The sequence below is a fragment of the Camelus bactrianus genome, chromosome 3 (assembly GCF_048773025.1).
Source record: "Camelus bactrianus isolate YW-2024 breed Bactrian camel chromosome 3, ASM4877302v1, whole genome shotgun sequence".
Classification (NCBI taxonomy): Eukaryota; Metazoa; Chordata; class Mammalia; order Artiodactyla; family Camelidae; genus Camelus; species Camelus bactrianus.
Genome location: NC_133541.1, coordinates 115,528,117 through 115,548,980, shown reverse-complemented (window position 1 = coordinate 115,548,980; position 20,864 = coordinate 115,528,117). Strand labels below are relative to the sequence as shown.

Genomic DNA, 20,864 nt, shown 5'->3' with positions numbered 1-20,864 from the left:
TTTCTTTTTACTTTCCTTCTGACTAGGTGGAAATCATTTTTTCCTTCATGTTAGTAGAGCACTGTAATTTGCTGGTTTGGCTTTTTTTTTTTTTTTTTTGTATTTAAAAATTGTCGCTTAATATACCAAACATAAAATTTACCATTTAAGCCATTTTTTAAAGTGTACAGTTGTGTGGCATTAAGTACCTCCACATTGTTGGGTAGTTGGCACTGCCATCCATTTGTGATTTGGTTTTTGACAGAAATCTTTTAAGTTTGGATGGGACTGTCCTCGAAGGTGTTTGGAAATTAAGTCACAGGAGTGTCTGTCTTGGTCGAGCACTGTGATTGGCACGTGGTGCTGGAAGCCTGGTTTCCTGCAGTGCTTTGCAGTCAGCCTGCAGTGCTGACAACTCCCGCGTCCTTAGCGACTCACTGCCTCCTGGTGACAGTCTTAGGCCAGTTAGTATGACTGCATTTACCTATTAAGAGTAGGTTTTAGGGTAAAACCGTTACTTCCTAGTGACAAAAACAATTGTTTTGGACAATTTTATCAACATGGAAGCCATTTAAATGATTTTCATAATGGAATTTGTTTCCAAAACTTAAAGTATTTACATACCATCACACTCTACCATATTTTTATAATATTCATACCATTTTCCCACTCCTTATGCCAGTACAATCAGTGGAAAACATACACCTTGACATACATAGATGATTCTATTAAAATTGTAAGGTCATTTTGTGTACCACACTTTGGTAGGAAATACTGAATTAAATTTACCTTTTTTTTTTTTTTTTAAGGTTTTTTTTGGTGGGGGGAGGTAATTAGGTTTATTTATTTATTTGTACTTTTTGAGGGAGGTACTGGGGATTGAACCTAGGACCTCATGCATGCGAGGCCACATGCTCTACCACTGAGCTATACCCTCCCCTCAATTTACTTTTATATTGTGCCTTTAAATCCATTTTGGATAGACTAAGTCAGATTTTAGTGCATCTAAATAATCTCTGAAAAAAAACCTGCCAAACTTGAATTTTTTTCCCGTAGAGCCTATGTTATGCTGGCATAAAGGAGAGATTTGTCGTGGGGACATGTAAAGGAAAAGAAGAAATTCTCATTCTTCAACTCAGTAAATTACATGGCTGTAGTATAGATGTCATCTAACTTGTGGGCCTTCTTTTGTTGGACACTTTGGCTTATAAAACAATTTCATAAAACTTTGTTGAAAACTGACCAGTTTTTCTGGAAACTTTTCTTAAAACTTGGTTTAAACATGAATTAAGTATTTTTTCTTTAAATTCCTAATTATTTTTAAAGTTTAAAACACAGCTATTATTTAAATATGGAATTTTCCTTGTATCATAAGGATGTGACGGTTAACCTTTTCATTGCACTAGAATCATAGAAATCTTTCCAGAAACCTGATTTAAAACTTTTTATAAATTTTTTCTGTCCTAGTGCGGGTATCTAGAAGGGAAACCAGATACTCCATAGCCAGAGTGTTAAGGCTGTGTCATAATCGAATGTTTTTCCTTTTCATGTAAACTAAAAGGCTTGTAATGATAACGTATCAAGTTTTAGCAAGGGCTTGTTTTTTGTTTTTTAAGTAGGATAATTTTGTAACTCAGTGTCCCTCACTTAGTTCTCTGTGGCACAAAGATTCACTTCAAAGCTACTGAAAAAGCCGGGGAGGAGTAACCTCCCCCCCAGGTAAAATGACAGGTGTCTTTGCCTGCCTGGGGAGACTGTTTTTGTGGAAGTGAGAGAGGATCACCCCGTGTAAACGACAGAAATGGGTGGGTAGGAGGATAACTTGCCAGTGGTGCAGGTGAGCGGGCGCACTCGTTAACATTTTTGCACAGTGCTCAGTGTCCATCTTACTGAGCAGAGTCCTTCGGTTCCACTTTGCAGGCACGTGGCGGAAAGGATAGGCTCTTGAGCCAGATTTCCTAGATTCAAAGTCTGACTTGGATCTGCCACTCACGAGCTGTGTGGTCTTAGGCAGGTTACCTCCGTGTCGTCATCCGTGACGCGGGCGAGGGTAACAGCACCTCCTCGGAAGGTAACGGAGAGTTTAAATGATGAAAGCGACACCGTCTGGCGCAGGACTGAACTACTTGCTGTCACGACCACAGCTGCCACTTGCCGTACGTGGCACAAAAGCTTCCTTCGGGTAGCTTTTGGTAGGGTCTGTCTGCAGCGTACACTCAGTGTAAATGAAAAACAAGCTGTAGCACTGTTATTCTTACCTGAAAATTCCAACAGGCATTTGTGGAGGGTGCCTGGGGGTTATGGTGAGGGGAGAAGTGCATTCAAATATTTCAACTCTTGCGTGAGGAAGAGTAATTCCATCGATGCAGACATTCATGTACTGACTACCAGTCCCCATCCTCGAAGGCTGGCGCACCCACATCCTCTCAAAGGCGTGAGCAGTGTCTGAGCCGGTGGGGCCCGTGGAGAGGCCCCGAGGCATTTCTAAAGGTACCAGAGGCACAGGGCTGTACCTGGCAGCTTTGGAGTGGTGACAAGTAGCTGGTTTGTACGGGTGCTGTTTCCTGGAACCTGGTGTTTTATTATTTCAGTATTTTGCCAAAAGGTGAAAAAGTGGACATTAATTGGAACATTCCTTTTTATTGCCACTGGTATGATTGCATAGCAGATGGTGTCCCATTTCTAGGAGGGAAATACCTCACATTCCAAGGCCTTGATCTGTGCGCGCCGTGGCCGTATTTTCCAGGGGGTGGTCATTTCTACCCATAGCTCGCTTTTGACGTGCTGCCGATTGCAAATCGAGGATTTCCCCTTGCAGCTTCGTTTTCAGGAGGGACTCTGACTGGCAGTGGCACGTTTCGGTGTGAGTTCTGGTATGCTGGAAAGAACTTTGTGCAGTTGGTCTAAAACCCTAGAAAAAGAACTGGTTACAAAAATAGCACGAAGGCTAGAAAAACAGGGTGTCTGTTGTGAAATGAGGCGTGATCGATGCTTCCCTCCTTGGTCGTGTTGTGTTGTGCTGCGCTGGGTTAAGAGAATCTTTCTATTCCATGTTCAGCGAGACAAGGCAAGAGGTACATGTACGTGATTTCAATTCTTTAGTTTTTAATTCTGGGCTTCGCTCTAAGGCTGTGACCTCTTCTACTTCGTTCATGCTCTAAAGGGGAGACTGAATGCTGACTCACTCTGTTGTGATTTGCCCTTTAAATCTGTGCTGCCTCCCAGGAATGGTGGCCATTGCTGCATGTGAGCTTTCTTTTAAAGGACAGAATAAGTAACTTCCAGGGAAATTGCTGCCTTTCATGAGGGTAGCCTTTTACCGCCTCACTGCCAGGGCTCCCTGGCTCTTCCTCATGGATCCTGTTCGCTTCTAAAGAAGAACCTTGAGACCCTTAAAAGCACTGAAGGGAAGTTCACCTCAAACATGAGTGCAGAAGACTCGCGGGCCCGGCTCTGTGGCCTGGGCCCTCACGTGCTAATGTTCTACATGGCATTTCTGGGCACTGGGTGGGGAGCTGCACAGGGAAGTAAGATTCTCTGATGCACCGTCTTGACTCTCCTCTTGCCTAGAACTGAAAAGGAGAGCCTTTAGAATGGTTGCTGAAACCCAGGAGGGTGAGGTTCAAAAGATAAATTCTTGTGCATTCATATTCTTTTTTCTTGTGTGACTGCTGTTGGGTTATAGCTAAGAGTATATTTAAGTTTTGCCATGAACAAAAGGGTAAATAACCTCATTTAAGAAAACTGTTCTCTGAATTAAATTCAGAAGTAATCATTTGTATATAGATCAGTTGTATGAAATTTCCCCTTTTCAGTGTCAGAGAAGCCTTTTTTAAGGTTTTGATTATGTGCTACGGCTTCTAATTTAGCATTTAAAAATATTTTATTATATGGATTGAACATTATCTAAATCAGTGATCGCAGAGTTGCCTACGCTGAAGTGGTAATGAGTTGTTCCTTACGCATTCTGTACTTCAAGCAGGGAAGCAAGGAAACGAGCAAATGGGTTAAACAACACGGCTTCAAGGACAGTCCTTCACTTGAACTGTACTTTGAAGTCTCTGCGCTGAAAGCCAAAGTGAGAAAGCTTACCTTGTCAAACCTATTTCACGCAGGTGTTACTTCACAGTAAGTTCAGGTCTGAGTGTTCCGCACAGGGGCCACCGGCATTCAAGGCGAAAGGGACGCAGGCAGTTCGGGTCATTCTTCACAACGGTCTCTGAGCGCATCGATACGATGCAGATAGGGTGAGGACTTCGGCCGCTGCCGAATACCGAGCCGATCAGGACTACGCCAGCGCTAGGCTAGGGTCAGGCTAGCACAGATTTTTTGTCAGGAGCATTACGTGTGAGCTAGCGCTGGAGGGCAGCGTCCGGTGAGCCTGAAGGCACTGTGCTGCTCCGCTGACTTGGGCTGGAGCGTGCCCTCTCCTGGCCAAGACTGGTGTGTACACACCCTAAGTCTGTCCCGTTGGCACCAGAGCTTCACGTTTTGTGAGGCCAGCAAGTTATCTAGAATAAATTCATTATGAAAATTCAGCTGAATTTTGGTCTTATTTTTAAATTTTTTTTTTGTAAAATGGATGAAAAAGAACTCGAATGACTGCTCTATTTTTGTTAACTTGGTTTTTTCTACCATAGGTCTCAACAAATGGCAGCTATTACATCAGACAGTGACGAGTCCTGCTGCTCCCTTACAGTGTCTGACAGACCACTGTGGATTCAGACTGGGAGCATTGAAGTTAACAGTGAGACGGGCAGGTCTGTCTGTGCTAAGCCCTGCCACAGAGTGAAGAGGGCGTCATGTCATCACTCCCGCCCCCGAAGTAGCTCAGGCTAGATGTAAACGAACGCGCTAGTTCTCTTTCCTCCGTTTTCACTGACCTTGGTAGCTGGGTGCGCCTCATGTAAGTGCCAGTTATAGTAAGTGAAATTAACTTTTCATTGCTGTTACCTGCTGTGTGGAAGGAAACCAAAGCCCACCGCCTGTGAGCCTCGGAACCGAGAGGAGCGTCTCCCAGCGTGGGAGAGGCTGGGGGCGGACGGCAGGATTCCATCGGACGGCCGCCGAGTCTCCGTGGAAAGGCAGGATAGTGCATTTCTGTCTCATTTCACTACCTCAGTCTTTCTTTGTCACTTTTATATTCATTATTTTAACTTCTTAGATAGTCATTAATATGAGAATATATATATTATCTCCATATATGAACATAGATATTCTTAGTGAATTAAATCAACCCCCAAACAAGTCAAAATTCAGAGGGTGGCAAAAAATAATGCTGAAATGTAGTTGTAATTATTTCTTTAAGCACATTTACTCAGACCTCCTGGGATAACGCCTGAAAGGCTTATTTTGGGCTCTTATGTGACAGGGAAGGTTTAGGGGTTTTGCTGTCATTGCTGCTTTGGACTTGGGATCTTTCTGGCTTCCTTGAATGAAGGCCCTTCACCCTCGGGCGTGTGACGAGCTGTAACCGGGCCGCATCGCTGCCTGGGAGCTGAGCCTGCAAGCTGGCTGAGGACAGCACGCTTCGAGTCAGGGCTTGAGGCTGGGCTGTTTGGGACTCTTACCTGCACAGGAGTGGTAGCTGCCCTCGTGGTGGTCTCTTGAGCCCCATGGTGGTCTCACCATTTTGTTTTCGGCATCTCCCACAAGAATAGTAAGATCTGCGCCCATCCTTGGCTTTCCCGCCAACTTGAATAGGCCTCACTAAGGCTGAAGCCAAAGACTGAGAGTGATAAACAGAAGGAAGTGGAATTGTACATGGGATTGGCTGTTGATTTTTTTCCTTTCAGTTTATAAAATGGTGACATTTACTTCCAAAGTTCTGTGTGAGTCTAAATTTATTAGTATTATTATATTAGTGTAATATCTTAGTTTTAGAAAATTAACTCTTCCTAGCTCAGTGTCAAATTTTAAAATTGTTAATCATTCTGCTGCTTTAGTGATGAAGGACTACATTCAGTTTCCATTTTGATGTGTGCAGTATTTACGGTTAGAAGTCACTTTTCATTGCTTAAGAACTGTGATAGGAAGCCCCGTGAACTTTACAGACCTGGACCCACAAGTGAGTGATGCAGGGCAGCACTGGAAGTTCTGAGTGCCATCAGAGACTGGGGGATGCAGCTCATTGGAAACATTTGAAAGTTAAACATTGGGAGGATGGGGTTGGTTTTTCTTTTTTCCCTTTTTGCATTGTTTGTTTTGCCTGTTATTTCACTGAAGGTAACCACATCTTTGGTTTAAGAATACATCTGACTGAAAAAAATCATCTTTTCCATGGGTCACCTCTTTTGGGATTCAAACTCTTATTGGTCCTTAGGCTCCCAGGTTTGCGAGGCGTGACCAGGGACCATAGAGGGTTTCAGTGGGATTCGTACCACTTCTTGGTATCAGAGGGTGGTCGGTAATGTTGGGCATTCTGGTCACGCTGCTTGGCAGTAAGTTTTATATAAGCCTTGTCCTTTATAAGTGTTCTGCTCAGAGTCCTGCTTTTTGTTGGCGGTGTGGTGCAGAGTGCCTCTGCTGATACTCTGGTTTGCTGGTGTAACAAGGGACACTGTGTAATCCGGCCAGTGTTATGCTGCCTTTGGTGCCTTCTAATGTGCCGTGTGTCTCCCTCTGGGGACGCACCCTCCAGCCCCTCTTTTTCACTCCTGCCCACGTGCAGACAGTGTAACCTGCAGCCAAGTCTGACACAGCCTGATGTGTAGAACTTTGCTTGCTAGAGGGCGGCTGCTGTTGTGTTTCACAGTCCACACAGCAGCTCAGGCAGCTACTCATAAACAAGTTATTTTACAAAATGCGCTCAAGTGCAGATTGACTATGTGAAGGTGACAACCATTTTATTTGTGCTGCAATTTGGCTGGATTACTTCAGAGATAACACGAATGCTTCTGCTGGTTTAGAGCGGTAGTAAGTTGTTTTCTCAAAACGAACAAACAAAAAAAACAAACAAAGCCATTGGTCAAGTTTAACTGATTTAAAAGAAAAAAGTCAGATGTGATCCCACAGTCTATACAGGGCTCAGTTTAAACCAGGACAGCGTCTTCCTCATATAAGTACTTGTGCTTAACTGCATTTTCTTCCTTTTCTTTACTATATTTCAGCACAGAGACATTAGCAGGCCGCTGGTTTCATCGGACCTGTACCACAATGACACAGAACACCTGAGCGTCAGGACTGAATGAAATTGGAGACTCAGATTTTTAAAGCTGCACTAAGAAGCTAATGTTCAGGCAGTGGTTAAAACCAAGTCTGTAATGGGGCACTTGCAAACCGTGCTGTATTAAACTGAAGAAAAGGTATTAGGGGAATATTTTATAAAAAGTAAACTATTGCAATAAATTATGCATCAGATGAGAAGAGTGATGTGAGATACGCAAAGACCTCTCTCGAATTTTACGTATGAAGAATCACTGATAGTAACTTCTTTTGAACGTGAAGTCCTTCTCAGTACAGCTTGGACAGTCCTAAAAGGCATGGGATGTTGACAGAAACGCTGAATTATTTGTCATACAAAAACTGCTTTCTCCGAGGTTTATGTTCATTAGTTCAGCTATGAACTAAGATATTTCTAAAACGGCTCTCCTGTGAAGCAGCAATAGTCACAAACGCCGAGGCCAGTGAGCCCACCAGGGTGTCAGTGGAATCAACAGGAAAGATGACCGAACATCCTACAGGGATGGCAGTGCCCCACCCCCCACCCCGCCAAGAACATTTGCATCTTTTCTTCAGTAAAGCAGGGCCAGGGCTATATTATCTTAAATATACGTTTGCTTGTTAGATCATATTAAGATGTATTTATTTGCCACCAGTATTTAACATTTTGTGCACATTTTCATGACTACATTCTTATCTTTCAAATTCTGACTCAAAGTGGATAGGCTAGTGTTGATCTTGGAGTGAAAATATACTGAGAGCGAGTCTTAATCCTACTGTGCTGGAGAGGCTTTTGAGCTTCTCCCTGTCCTTACTGATTTGGGTCTAGTTCAGGAAAGGTGACAATGAATTGTCTGACCTCTCTCCACAGAGAGCTCCTCTTTCTAAGTGCAAGAAAGTCTCGCAGGTGTCAGTGCAACTTGACCCTGGGGAACAAGCAGCAGGAAGCAGACCCATAAGGACAGTGAACGTCTCACGCGTGGCATATGAGTTCTCATTAATGGAGACCGTCATGTTTTTGATTCTGGAAAATACATGTTATGAAAAAAACCTTAGTTTTTCTTTTTTAATGAATGGAGAAAACATGAATGAGACAAGCAGATGGTCCTGTTAGTACTACATTTTTAAGGCTTTTATATTTGATGGTGCAGTGCTTTTAATAATAAAACTAAAGTTTTTTAGTGGCAATACTGATTTATTTTTTAAACCAGAAAGATAATCCATATTGATTACTTAATACAAAAAAAAAAAAAAAAAGGAAAAAAATGCCAAAAAAACTTTTAAAAATACAAAATTCATGTGAAGCAACATAATAGAAAACTGAGCATTTGGCTCAAGTGTTCACTTTCCAGTCTTACTATGTAGGTTTGGAATTACTTAATAACCCCACACTCCAGATGAACAAAAAGTTCTGGGTGAGTTTCAGAATATTTACTCTACCTGACAAGGATTTTACAACTCGAGAAGGAAAGGTAGGCAGTCCTGCTTCTAATGAGTTAGTGCAAATCCTGATTACGACGTAAGTTATTCAGAGTCTCGATGGCATTCTGAAATTGCCTTTATGGAAAATTCCTTACCATGAAGTCATTGTGCATTTGATCAGGTCTGAAGAAGTCAGCTCAGAACTGCAGCAGCAGGCGTGCTGACGACGACACGCACGCCAGTGGCCCCTGCTCTCTGGCCCCAGGGTCAAGGCTGGGGTGGTTCTTGCAGACACGTAACCCGGCAGCACCTTTCGGGTTCACGCCCAGAACCAGGTGGCTCCCAGGTCACGGCAGATTTTGTGTATCAAAAATTTTAACTAGGCTTTGTAAGTCTGTCTTTGTGCAGTGATGGGCATGACCAGGAAGTACTATAAAGGCAAACGAACGGGGAGAGATCTGGTTTTAGTGTCTAATAGTTTTTCTCATGACAGAATCTCAAAGCTGTTATAAATCAGATTTTCATTTTTTAAAAAACGACTTGGTGGTATTTAAAATCTAGACATACCGTATTGCTGTTTCCCTTCCATCGCTTTAGTTGCTTAATATTTAAGCTTTGCTTCATGCTACCTTCGTCTGTATTTCAAAATCTCCACAAGCCTATTTCATTTTGTAGACTTGAATGACAAAAATTGTTTTTCATCTAAAGTATGCTGAGACTTAACTGTTAAAGAATGTTGTGTAACATTTATCCAATAAAGTCTTGATTTTTAAAAAAAAAGTTGTTATTTAAAGCCTATTTGTTTACCTTTTAGGACTTAGGTTTAAAAGGTTATTTTTCAAACTGTTAAAATTCAACCGCTTTGTCCTTCAGGGAGCTGTTCCAGGTAGCACTGCTGCCTTAGGGCAACAGCCTGGAGTTTTAATCACTGGGCGATTTTATGGGTTCTCTTTATGAGCAAGGATAGAGGAATGGAGAGTAGTTTAGGATCCTGTGCACAAACATTACTGTTTTCTTTTCTGGTGGAAACGAATAACCTACCATTCAGAGTTGGATGTAATTAAACAAGCATCTACTGGTCGGTTTGTTTGTTTTAATTTTAAGGAGTCCTGCCCTTATGGATAAATGGTTGCTTCTTTAAAAGCCCACTATGTCCAGTGTGAGGTCAAGTGACCAGAAGCACTCAGCTGTCTTGAAAAATTTGCCTCTGGAAACTACCAGATGAAAATTTTTTTTTTTAGGGCTGACCCAGAAACTTCGGTCAGTGTGCCTTTTCTTTTTTCCATTTGAGTAAAGCAATCCCTTAGAAGGCTGCCTGCTATTCCAGAGGATACGTGGCGACTTTAATCGCAAACATTCTCCCATTTCAGTTTATCTAATGAGTATAAAAAGGAGGCCACTGGAATCTGGGTCTGTTGATACCTCTTTTTTTCCACAAGTTTCCCACAAATGAAAACGGAAGCAGAGAACCAGGGAAGGTAAACGCCTCATGTGCAGGTCAACTGGGAAGGCCTGCGAGAGCCCCCTCCAGGGCCAGCCCTCCTCAGCCTGTATCCGTGTCACTACGTTTACAGACACAACTTCTGCAAGACACAGATGCAACCTGGGATCTCCTGGACGCTGTCTTAGATGAGGAAGCATGAGTTTAGACTGACGCCTTCAAACATGTCCTGTAGACCCTGTTCCAGCATCGCCCTGGTTGGTTCTCTTCACATCTGTCACGTCTGATGGCTTCAGAGCCCCAGCGCCTGACAGGCGTCCCCATCCGGGGTAGGCCGTATTTCTCAGCAAGCTAGAACTAGCAGCTGGGACTGAATCACGGCCACAAAGGGTAAGCTGCGGTTTCCCCGGCAGTGGGGCAGCCGGCTCCTCCGCACTTCAGCTAAGGGGGGAATTGCGAGCTTCCCAAGCGTCCCCTGGAAGGGAGGGAAGCAGAAGGTACAGGGAGTCGTAATCCTTGTCTGGCTGACAGACATTAACTCCTACGCAGGGGGGGCCTGTTCCTAGCTTACAGCTAGCTCAGAGGGCTGGGGAATCAGAAGAAAACTCAGATGAACCCCATGTACCCATCCCTAGCTTCAACAATTACCAACTTGCAGCCAAGAAGGCTGAAATTTTTGATGCTCTGAAATGTAAGAACATCCTCACTAGTTTTCATAAAGTAATTTTATCACCAAAGGGTTTCTTCACCCTTTGAAGGGCTTTAAGCAGTCAGATGCTCTGGTTATTTCGGCCCCACCTCCTGGGCTGGCTGGTAGCAAGTGGTCCATTTCTCATTTCAGGGGCATGAATGGAGTTGGTCTAGTGTGGGCTCAGGACTGCTTTCCACACAACAGAAGGAAGTGACTGCAAATGATCACCTCCTTTCTCTGCATAGCTATGCAGCTCCCTGGAAGAACAGACTTTCCAGCCACTTCTGGTGGGATGTCTACATCCTTTTTTAAAGGAAATCCAAGTGATGGAAGGAATAAGCTTGTTACTATAGAAGTGCAGGGGGGTGGGGCTGAAAGGGTCATAAACATGTCACCGAAACTGCCTCCAGATTTCACTAGGGTGTGGGGGTGTGTATCAAGTACACAGCACACACCGACAGGCGTATTAGACAGAGAGTTCAATGCCTTAAGAAAAAAGGGAGAGACGAGGCAGGGAGGTGACAGGCAGGATCAAAAGGGGGCGGGATCCCAGAAAGCAACATGGACAGGACAGCGGGCTGGCGGCGACCACCAGGCTGCAGGCTCAGCGGCACCAGCGAGACTGAACTTGGGCAGCCCCAGGCCTGCCTTTCACGCAGAGGCAAGTTCACGGGAAAGCACAGACAGCCGGGAGGAAAGGGCAGGAGCCTGAACCACCGATTTCTCCTGTCCTGTGTGATGGCTCAGATTTGCACTCTGGTCTTGGAAGGTTACTGGGCCCTTCCCTTTAAAGACCTTTCTCAAGAAGATTAAAGCAGCCATTAACCTGAATGGCTGTTCCCATCCTCCCTGGTCTATCACAGCCTTCCCCTCTGACATTCCAAGTTTCACTAAACCGGTTGTAAAGACAGGATTTGCAGGCCTGCTCAGCTCTTGGGCTCAGACAGACAACCTTACAAACACACCTTCCCATCAGGTTTACACTTCACGGCTGCTGGCAGCGCCCCACTCCACAACAGTCCAACCAGACAGTAACACGCCTCCAAAAAGGCCCTGTGTCTGGTCTTCCTAAAGCTGCCTGCATTCCAGCTTGCGAGCTGAGAGGTGGACGGCAGCCGTGGTCCTGGAGGCCACACACAGACCCAGGGAGCAGAGACCGCGGCCAGGCCCAGCAGCGTTTGCCAAAGCAGTCCCGTCCCTTCACCTATGCACACTGCTGCAGGAACGCCGACTCTTGTCATCTACGGACTAAAACGTTCACGCCTTTGACTATACCTGAGCAAGTCTGGAGGTCCAGTGCTTGAAGTCTTGTCACTTTATCGAGGCTCAGATGCAGGCCCAGGGCTGCGGTGTTGCGTCATTAGCTAGCAGGCTCGGCCACTCCCAGCCTCTGCATCTCCGGTGGTAACCTCTATTCCTAGAAGCACAGTAACTCGTACAGCGATAAGGCAGGCATTTTGCAGGGTGGGACAAGGGGCAGAAGGACAGGGGAAGAGGAACTCAGCCGCAGGGCTTGTGATAGAAGGGGGACACGTGGCAAGTCTTAGAGTTCTTAGAAAAAGAGGTTGAATTTTAAGAATAGAATTTAACCATGGTTCAGATCCATGATGTGAGAAAATGAACTAACCCACGGTGCACTCCGCACAGAAAAACTGCCACACGAGTGTGTATCTGCTGTAGTAACAGTGCCGGTGCCCCGGTGAGTGGAAAAGCTGCTCACGTGTGGGTTAGCACAGTGGGGACATCTACAAACACAAGACGGAAATGTGACCTGGGAGAAGGAGGGGAGGCTGAAACTAGAGGACAAGCTGGGGACTCCTCAAAGTCCCAAGACAAATCCTTGTAAATATCCAAAAACGAAAATGTAAAAACCGGGAGACGTGCTCACAGGCCACGCTGAATGATCACCACCTGAGGATGCTCGACGTGACCACCCAAGATGGGCTTGACTGGCTTAAATATTTACCAAATATCTTTTTAAACTTCACAAAGGGTGCAATGACTAGATTCACTGCTGAGAAGTCCTAGCTGAGTCCTCCAAACTGACTGGAACTGCACACGGATCCGAATGAAAACACTTCTGCAGGGAATTAACCGGAGCCTTAAGGGCCAGGGGGACGAGGCTGTCCCGGCAGCACGTGGGGAGCCACGGATCAGCCCACTGGCCCGACTCGGGGAGACCAAGACGCTGTCTTTTGCTGCCTCCCACCACATTCCTTGGAAAGTGAAAAACGGCACGTAAACCGTCTAAGCTGACATTTTAAATCACTTTGCTGGGTCTTAAAATTTTGAAGATGACTAGTTTCTCCTTGTCTTGAGGGGACAGATAGCCGTTAGTAGCAAAGGAGACGTTTTAAAAACCAGGCGCTAAATAAAGACCCCAGAAATCTCAGCACGTTTGGATAGAGTGGCTGTTCACACCGAGACCACTTTTGTGGAATAGCCTTTAAAACCAATTTCTCAGTTCCAAGTAGAGCGGTAGGTGCTGGTGCTATTAACGTAAGTATGGCCCTTACCTGCTAGGAGCTCACGTCTATTCAAGGAGGCAAACAGGTAACAGGTCATAGTATTAAAAAAAAATGTGTTTGAGTCTTCAAGGAAATTATAGGAGATCCAAAATTATTCTGATCCATTGCAATGTCCCTGGCGTAAGAACACATACCGTGTCACAGTGTGACTATTTTAAAAGCAAACTCTGGCATACTTGCTTTGGTGTGGGGAGGAAGGCACCACAGAACTTAAATCGTACACCTCAGCAGGAGGCGGCAAATGCAGGCCCCCTTCCTCCCCCTTCCTCCACTCTTTCTACTTTCAACCCTTTCAGGATTTTTCTACAGTCAAACATTTTGAGAAGGTTTGAATCCATCTCTTCCAGATTTTGGAAGCAGAGAAGTTAACAGTAGTAGATAAACAACTTGGCTTAAGCAAACTCATGCCTACTTAGATCCCCTTCCTTTCCTTTCCAGACACATGACTTGGCTCGCTCACTAGAAGCATTTCGTGTTGGCCTTGTTTGGCCTCCTGCAAAATTTCCGTGAGGCGCTGGAGGGGAAGATGGAGGAGGAAGGAGGCCTAAGAAGCAAAACCTCTACCCCCTGCGGCAGTGGTGGCGTCTCAAGAAAGGCTCCTTCTAGGCAAACAAGTCTATTTCCTGTTCCTTGAGGCTCAGAAAGTCCTTCAGGAATCTCAGCCTTGACCTTCGCTTAGTCTCAGCAATTGAGCTCAAAAGCGACAACGTGACAGAGTGGCTCTCAGGGCAGCCCAGGGCTCCCCGGGGGTTCCTGAGACCCTTTCAGGTGTCCATGGGGTCAAAACTGTCTTCACAGTGGTTACGAAATAATCTCTTTCATAAGAGGCTGCTTTTCCACCATCATTCTGTCACAAATACACAGAATTTTCCAGGCTACATGACGTGATATATCATGACGAAACGAGCACACAAGCAGACATGAGAATCATGCTACCTTCCATCAAGCCACACACTAGAGAGATCTGCAAACTGTGTAAAAAAAAAATTCCCTCTTCTTACTAAAATGTGATTTTTAGAAGATACTGTTCTAAAACGATTATCATATTAACATAAAATGTATTTGTTAGTTTTAAACGAATTAATTAAGTATTTAATACATTTCTCAGCTTTAATTTCCAGTATGGTAAATATCAAGAGGCCTGAGAACTGCTGTCAGAACCCAGGCCGCGCAGGACGCACGCACCGCCGACAGCTGGGCCGCACGGCTTCCGGCCAAGGTTTCTGTACCACCTGTGTGACTTCTCACATACCTTTCGGGGGAAACCAGGTGCCAGATTTATCATAAACAGAGCAAAGCAAAGTAACCACGCTCCTTCTCCTTTCTCCTTTCCCCCTATAAACTGCATGAAGGATTTTATTTCGACCTGAGAGGCAGGCTTGGCAAAGCACATCCAAACCGTAACAACGGAAAGCTTTTCACCAGCAGCCATGACTAGGGAAAAAGAACCTACCGCCACTGAAACGCCTGGGTCCACGTAGTCTAAAAGGACACGGCTTTGTTCGGGGGTTCACATACCGTCATTCCTGAACAAAGTCATTTTAAGTTGAAATTACTAAGGTTGACGCCTGGTCAAAACCACTAACGTCAATCACCCGCACAAACCTGGAGAGGCCGAGACGGCGCGCGGGGCGGAGTGCCTGAATTCGAGGGCATGGCAGAACGGGCATCTCTTCAAGATCATCTTCAAGGTGGAAACTAAGACACGGGGAAGATTTGTGGAATCCAGCCACACCCCATAACACCACTGGACACCAACACCGCTCCTAAAGCTAGAAACGCCTTCCTCTTGAGCTGTCATCACAGGGACAAAATCCACAACCCAGCTCAGACCATCACAGAACGCGTTTATTACCACAGAGGAAATCACGAGATGCTGGAGCCCGCACATGGCAGCCTGGGCGGCGTGTGTGATCGGGAAGAGGGGACGGCAGGGGGGAGCCCCACCAACTGTGGCTGGGCAGCCTCTGGCCGGCAGGTTTGCTCGGCCTGGGAGACTCTGGCTGGGTTTGTTTTTGAGGAGCTCGGGGAAGGTGAGCCTCGACAAGCAGGCTTTCTCCTGGACAAAATAAAGGACAGCCAGAACCAGGGCAACAGCTGCACAGCCACCACCCTAAAATGGAAATCAAATTAGGCTCATTACAACAGGAAGTGCATTTAGCCCTGATCATAAAACAAGGAGCAGAAGGGAGCACTGGGCTCTACTGGATAGCCTGTCTTGGAGATAAGATGCTTTTAAAAGTTAAACATTGTTAGGGCCTTTCCCCTCGCTAACAGCAAGCAGCACACAATTTCCAAGCCAGCTTTAAAAGCTATTGTTATCTCTGTTATCTGTTATTATTTGGATTTTGAACAAAATTGATGGAGTAGGAGCCAGTAGAGGAATCCTGTTTGATCTGGAAATTTTCTGTGGAGAGTCCGAAAGGCCGGAGAACCAAGTTCCCGAGATCTTTTAGTTTACCTGCAATGTAAAAGCAGAAACTGCAATAAATATGGTCAGCAGAACGATCCCCATCGACCCTGCCTTACTGTCTGGTTACAACACAGAAAGGGTATCTCTCTGCAGCTAAAAAACTCCTGCTTTTAAAATCATGCAAACTTCGGCCCCCAGTTTGCCCTCAGCACTGCAGTCACCTCAGGGCCCTCCACCCTGCGCCGCTGCTTGAGCAGATGATATGAGGGAGCCCTCCTGGGAGGGCAAAGCGCCCTGTCCAGCCTGGCCAGGGCCGCCAGGGCCACGGGCGCCAGGACCAGCGGCGGGCCCCCGGGGACAGCCGCTCCTGCAGGCGGAAGGCCAGGCCCCGCTGCCTGGCGGGGAGGGTGGAGGTCCCTCCAAATCTCTCCTCCACGGAACAGCAGAGCCACTTGCCGACTCTGATTCCACTGGACCTGGGTTCAAACTCAAGAGCCTCCCGCTTTTCTAAGCACAGCCCTGCTTCTACCCCAGACTCGTCATTTCTCGGGACACAGGAGATCTGATTCACGTGCACAGCACCGCTACCCTCAGCAGCCCAGTCTCCTCCCCGCGAGTTTCAGGCTGTATTTATTCATCACCAGGTGAGTTCAATTCATGAAGCCAAAATTAAGATACACAGTATAACCATGGATTTTTATGCTGATTCGACATAACTAGAGGTCCACGGAGTTTATATAAAAGTTGGAGATTCCAGGACATCTCAGAGATTTTAAGGATTGGTGGGGCAACAGGATGGAATATTTGAAACTAAGAGAGTTTTGGAAAATTGTGGCTAGGATGGGAGAATACATATTTCAACCGTTTCTAAACTGTTCTTATTTTTCTTGCAGGTCTGCTTCCAGTGGAGATGGGGACTTCTGTGGGTAAAAAGGAAAGAAGCCCCTGACCATCAGAACTGCAGGTTCCTTCCCACCTACCCTCGTTAGCAGCTTTGTCCCTCTGAGGCTCCCACCTTGAAGTAAACCCCAGGTCAAAAACTTAGGACACATGGCCTTCAAATGTCAAGGGCTTTCCTAGTAACTCTCGGAGAGAGCTTTGGGACTCAGTTGAAGACTCAGCCCCCAGAAGCTCATCACGTTCTGAGAAAGCTCCCTAAACCGAGACCGACCGCTCTCCAGGCACGCTTCCCAAACGTAAACCCGGACACACACTCAGTGCTGCTGACGGGGACGATCCCTGGCACTGACGCCGTCCCCGCACACAGGTGGCGGCACGGAGAGGCTGCAGCTAGACGGACGCGTGGGTGGGGACCACGGCAAGCCAGGAACGACAGGGCCTCCCTAGGGAAGCGTGACTTGGCCAGAACCGGCAGCGTGCCGTGCGGCCGGGGAAAGAGGACAGGGGAGAAGCAGGCATTTAAAACCCAGTAAGCCCCACTCGCCGCTGCCGCACGGGCACCGGCCCTCCTGACACGGAGGGAACGAGGCGACAGTGAGCCTCCTGGGCCGCTCACGCCGCACCCCGCAGGAGCAGCCTCTGTCTCGGGGCCACACCGACTGTGCGCCGCGCCTCCGGCCCCGCCTGGGAGGAGGGGGCGCTGCCGGGCCCACCTCCACTGCCAAGACAACAGGCTGAAGTGCAAACATACGTTTATTTGGTGTCTGCCATGTGAGGCACCGGGGTCTCAAGGGTACAAGTTATTCTTGGCTTTCGAGATGCTCTCACAGTCTGCTGGGGAGACAGACACAAGGCTGGGGTGAGCCCAGAGGAGCGCTCAGGCCCTCAGGGGTGTGAGGAGGGGTCTCAGCAGAGACGAGGCTCCACGTGCTCTGAGGATGGGGAGGATGCCACTGTGCCTGGAGACGGCCACAAAGCACGGGCACAGACACTCAAACTGCAGACGGAGAGGGAGCGTGGGGCGCTCTGCAGGCCTCACTGTGCCTGACTGGCTGCAGACCTGCCCACCACGAGGAGCCGTGAGCTCCAGCTCGGCTGCTGGCATGGAGCGGCCGTCACGAGCACGTGCTTCTCCAGATGCAGGGAGCACGGCTGCTGCGCGTCCCACGGCTGCTCCCAGGCACCGGCCAAGCACGGAGGGGACAGGACAGGGACTCCTCTCACAGGTAACTCTGGCTCCCCGGTGGCTTTGCTGAGAAGCCCTTGGCACTATACCGCGGCCCAGGCCTCCGACAACCACAACCCCCGTCTCCTCCGCAGGGATCCTACAGGGCTCCCTCCCACCTCCAGCTGCCGCCCATGGCCTCACGGTCCCTTGCAGGTGTTTCCCCAATGAACATCTTGCATTTCTAATCCAAGCATGGCTTCTGTTTCTCCAAGGTCCCAACCTAACACACATGGCATCACTCTTTCTCCTTCTATTCTTGTATCTCTGCCTTGGTAACACTCCACAACAGTCCATGATCTCCAGAACAGCAAACGGCCAACGGGAAGTTCTGCTTGCTAAACAGAAAACGTCCATAAAGTCCCTGGCAGGTAGCAGACACCCAATAAAGACGCAGGATTAAATCGTCTCCACGCTAGAGAAGACCTGCGGTCACCTTTCAGTGCACAACCAAGTACTAAGTACTAAGTGTGGTGGGGATGCAAGGATATGGGACACGATCTTCACACCGAAACAAGCTCAGATATGCTGGAAGACACACGCAGAAGCCAGCTCACATGTGGCTGAGATATAAAACGCTAGGAGAGTCAGTAAGAGGAAGAGCCCTTCCAGCCTGGGCAGGGAGGAGGCCCATCTGGCAGAGCTCTGTGTGTGAGCCTGCATTTGAATCTCCACCAAGGCAGACACAGGACCGCAACCATCTGGGATGGGGGGAGTGCGCAGGGCGGGCAAAGGTGGTTTGAGCAAATGTAGGGAGACAGGCAGGCAAGGGTGGGAAGTGTGTCCAATGGGCTGACAGGGAGGCGGAAGGACCCAGATGGCAGGCTTTGTGAGCCGGGCCCAGAGGTCTACAGCTCCTGTGTCAGGGCGAAGCCCACTGATGGTTTGGGAGTAGCTTTCAGGGTTAATCATGTTGTGGGACAAAGTGAAAAACGAACAAGAGAAGGAGAGCCTGGAGGTGGTTCTGACAGAAAGTTAGTGCAACATAATGGGAAAGAGGCCATTTCTTCATTAAACAAACATCTGATGTCTACAGTGTTGGGTAAAACAGCTTTGAAATTAGGGGATGGGGTTAACAGACAGAAACTACTACATGTAAAATAGACAGGCAACACGGATGTCCCTGGGAATTATACCCACTGTCTTGTAATAACCTCAAATGGAGTGTAATCTGCAAAAATACTGACTCACTATGCTGTACACCTGAACCTAATACAATACTGTAAGTCAACTATACTTCAGTAACAACAAACTAACAAAACATACTCCGAAGTCAGCACGGGGCCAGTGGGAACTAAGAGGACAGAGCACACCATTAAGGTAGAACCAAGAAGTTTTTGGTGTCTGCACAGCTCACTTCTTACTGTTTACGATGGTGGCAGAGAAGCACCTTCAGCAGAGACCACGTGTACACAGTCACACACTCAACAGATTCTCCTGCTGCCGCCCAGAGTCAGGCTGGGCGCTCAGAGATCAGAGCAGCACCTCTGTATCCGAGACAGGGTCATCTGCCAAAGGAGCCGACCTGCCACACTTCCCACCGCCTGCCAAACCCTACGCCTCCCCTGACCTGGGCAGTGAGCAGTCAGGCTCCCTTACTTCTACTTGTGGCAAATCTGGCACCAGCACTCAGCCTGGACGTGTCCACAGGGCCCAAACCGTCAGGATCTCATCCATCAGACGAGATCTCATGGCAAAGAGAAGAGTTCAGCACTGCTTGTGCTCAGACAAGAATGGTCGTGACTGGAGATTAATGCCCGTTCTGATGAATAGTAATTTCTGTGCCTCCAAGCAACAGCGTCTCATGCTAATCCAAATGACTCATTATGCGTGACTTCTCTTTGGAGATACTGACAGTGCAGGAGTCAGTTTACCTTGCGGAGAGCCAGGAAGGCCATCTGCCTCCACCTCTCTAAGACCACTGGGGTTTGAGCCCAATGCAAGAGGTCCTTTGGGACCTTCTCCTACTTGGAAAACCAAAACGCATACAAAAGAATCCTGAAATGGCATTTCCTCTTATGAGGCAGGAAACTAAGCCATGTGGCTGACTCCTGCTTTCCTCTGAGCAAAAGGCAGATTAAGAGGTACCACAGAAGAGAGAAGATAAAATTCACACCCAATTCAAATGCTTATTTTAGCTCCTGGGTAAAAGTAGAGGCTGAAACAAGCCTTACCAAGAACTGTCCAAGTGGCAGGAGTGATCCTCCCACGAGCAGAAGCTACAGGAGCGACTAGGGAGTGCAGCAAACAGCAGGGAACCGGAAACCCAGAACTCACACACCCCCGAGGGGCGACAACAACACAGAGCCAGCCAGCGCACAGGGCACGGCATGTGCACAGTCTGTCATGAGCACCAGGCAGGGCGGAAGGAAGAGAAACGGGAAAAAACAACCCTGGATTTCCATACCCACACGTGTGGCTTTAGGAGTTTTAAGGACCAGTAACAATTTTGAGTCTTTCTTGTAATCTTCAGTAAGGGAACTGATTCTAGAACCTTCTACTTGCAGAGTGGAGAAGCACATAATGCACAAGAATAGCTGAGAAAGAATGTGCCGTATCCTTGCAATGACAATGAACAAATTACTTCCAGGCCCGTATCTTGAATGTGGATCATAAAAAGGCAGGGTTCTTAATTCAGTTCACAAAAGGATGCGAGTGGCCAGGAGTGAACGCCTGAGGAACTTCAGGAATCAGGAGATGACAAACATGTTCCAAGAAGGTGGAAGGAGGGACAGTCCACATGGAAAACCTGGGCTGGATGATGACCAAGGCCCCTGTGTGAGCGGGAGGGATCGGATGCCAGTGACAGGAAGGCAGGGTTGCTGGGGCCACGCCCTGCCCATGGCTGTGGGTCCTCTGGGGAAATCAGTGAGTGTCCTGTCCTGGCTCTAGGTTTCCCGGGTCGGGACAGCCACCTGGCAGCTCTTGGCTGAGGCAGGAAGAGCAAATCTCATGGAATGGTTGGAATACAAACTATACACGCTATCGGGACACCCCCCACCCAGGACCTGGGTGGTCTTCCCTACCCACTCGGCAAACAGCAACGACCTGCAGTGAGCTGCCTTGACCTCTCCAGTGGCAGCCTGTCCGAACAGACACTGGCA

General features: G+C 47.5%; 2 protein-coding genes across 10 annotated transcripts in view; one reads left to right on the top strand and one right to left on the bottom strand.

Moving 5' to 3' along the window:
* Positions 1–9,342, top strand: part of PWWP2A (PWWP domain containing 2A) — an 86,798-nt gene extending 77,456 nt beyond the window's left edge. For 2 of the 5 annotated variants that reach the window (XM_074361015.1, XM_074361019.1), the window contains exon 3: positions 7,089–9,342. Coding sequence is in view for 2 of the 5 variants with exons in the window: in XM_074361019.1 (XP_074217120.1) it covers positions 7,089–7,102 (14 nt within the window). In the remaining 3 variants the exon portion in view is untranslated. Of the gene's footprint in view, positions 1–4,619; positions 4,886–7,088 lie in introns of those variants that run through there. The other 3 variants (XR_012505725.1, XM_074361016.1, XM_074361014.1) reach the window with 3 other exon arrangements.
* TTC1 (tetratricopeptide repeat domain 1) overlaps positions 6,799–20,864 on the bottom strand; it is a 50,415-nt gene continuing 36,349 nt past the window's right edge. For 3 of the 5 annotated variants that reach the window (XM_010950309.3, XM_074361024.1, XM_074361025.1), the window contains exon 8: positions 15,050–15,683. In XM_010950309.3, the coding sequence (XP_010948611.1) occupies positions 15,550–15,683 (134 nt within the window). In that variant the 3' untranslated portion in view covers positions 15,050–15,549. Of the gene's footprint in view, positions 10,479–11,969; positions 12,440–15,049; positions 15,684–20,864 lie in introns of those variants that run through there. The other 2 variants (XR_012505727.1, XR_012505726.1) reach the window with 2 other exon arrangements.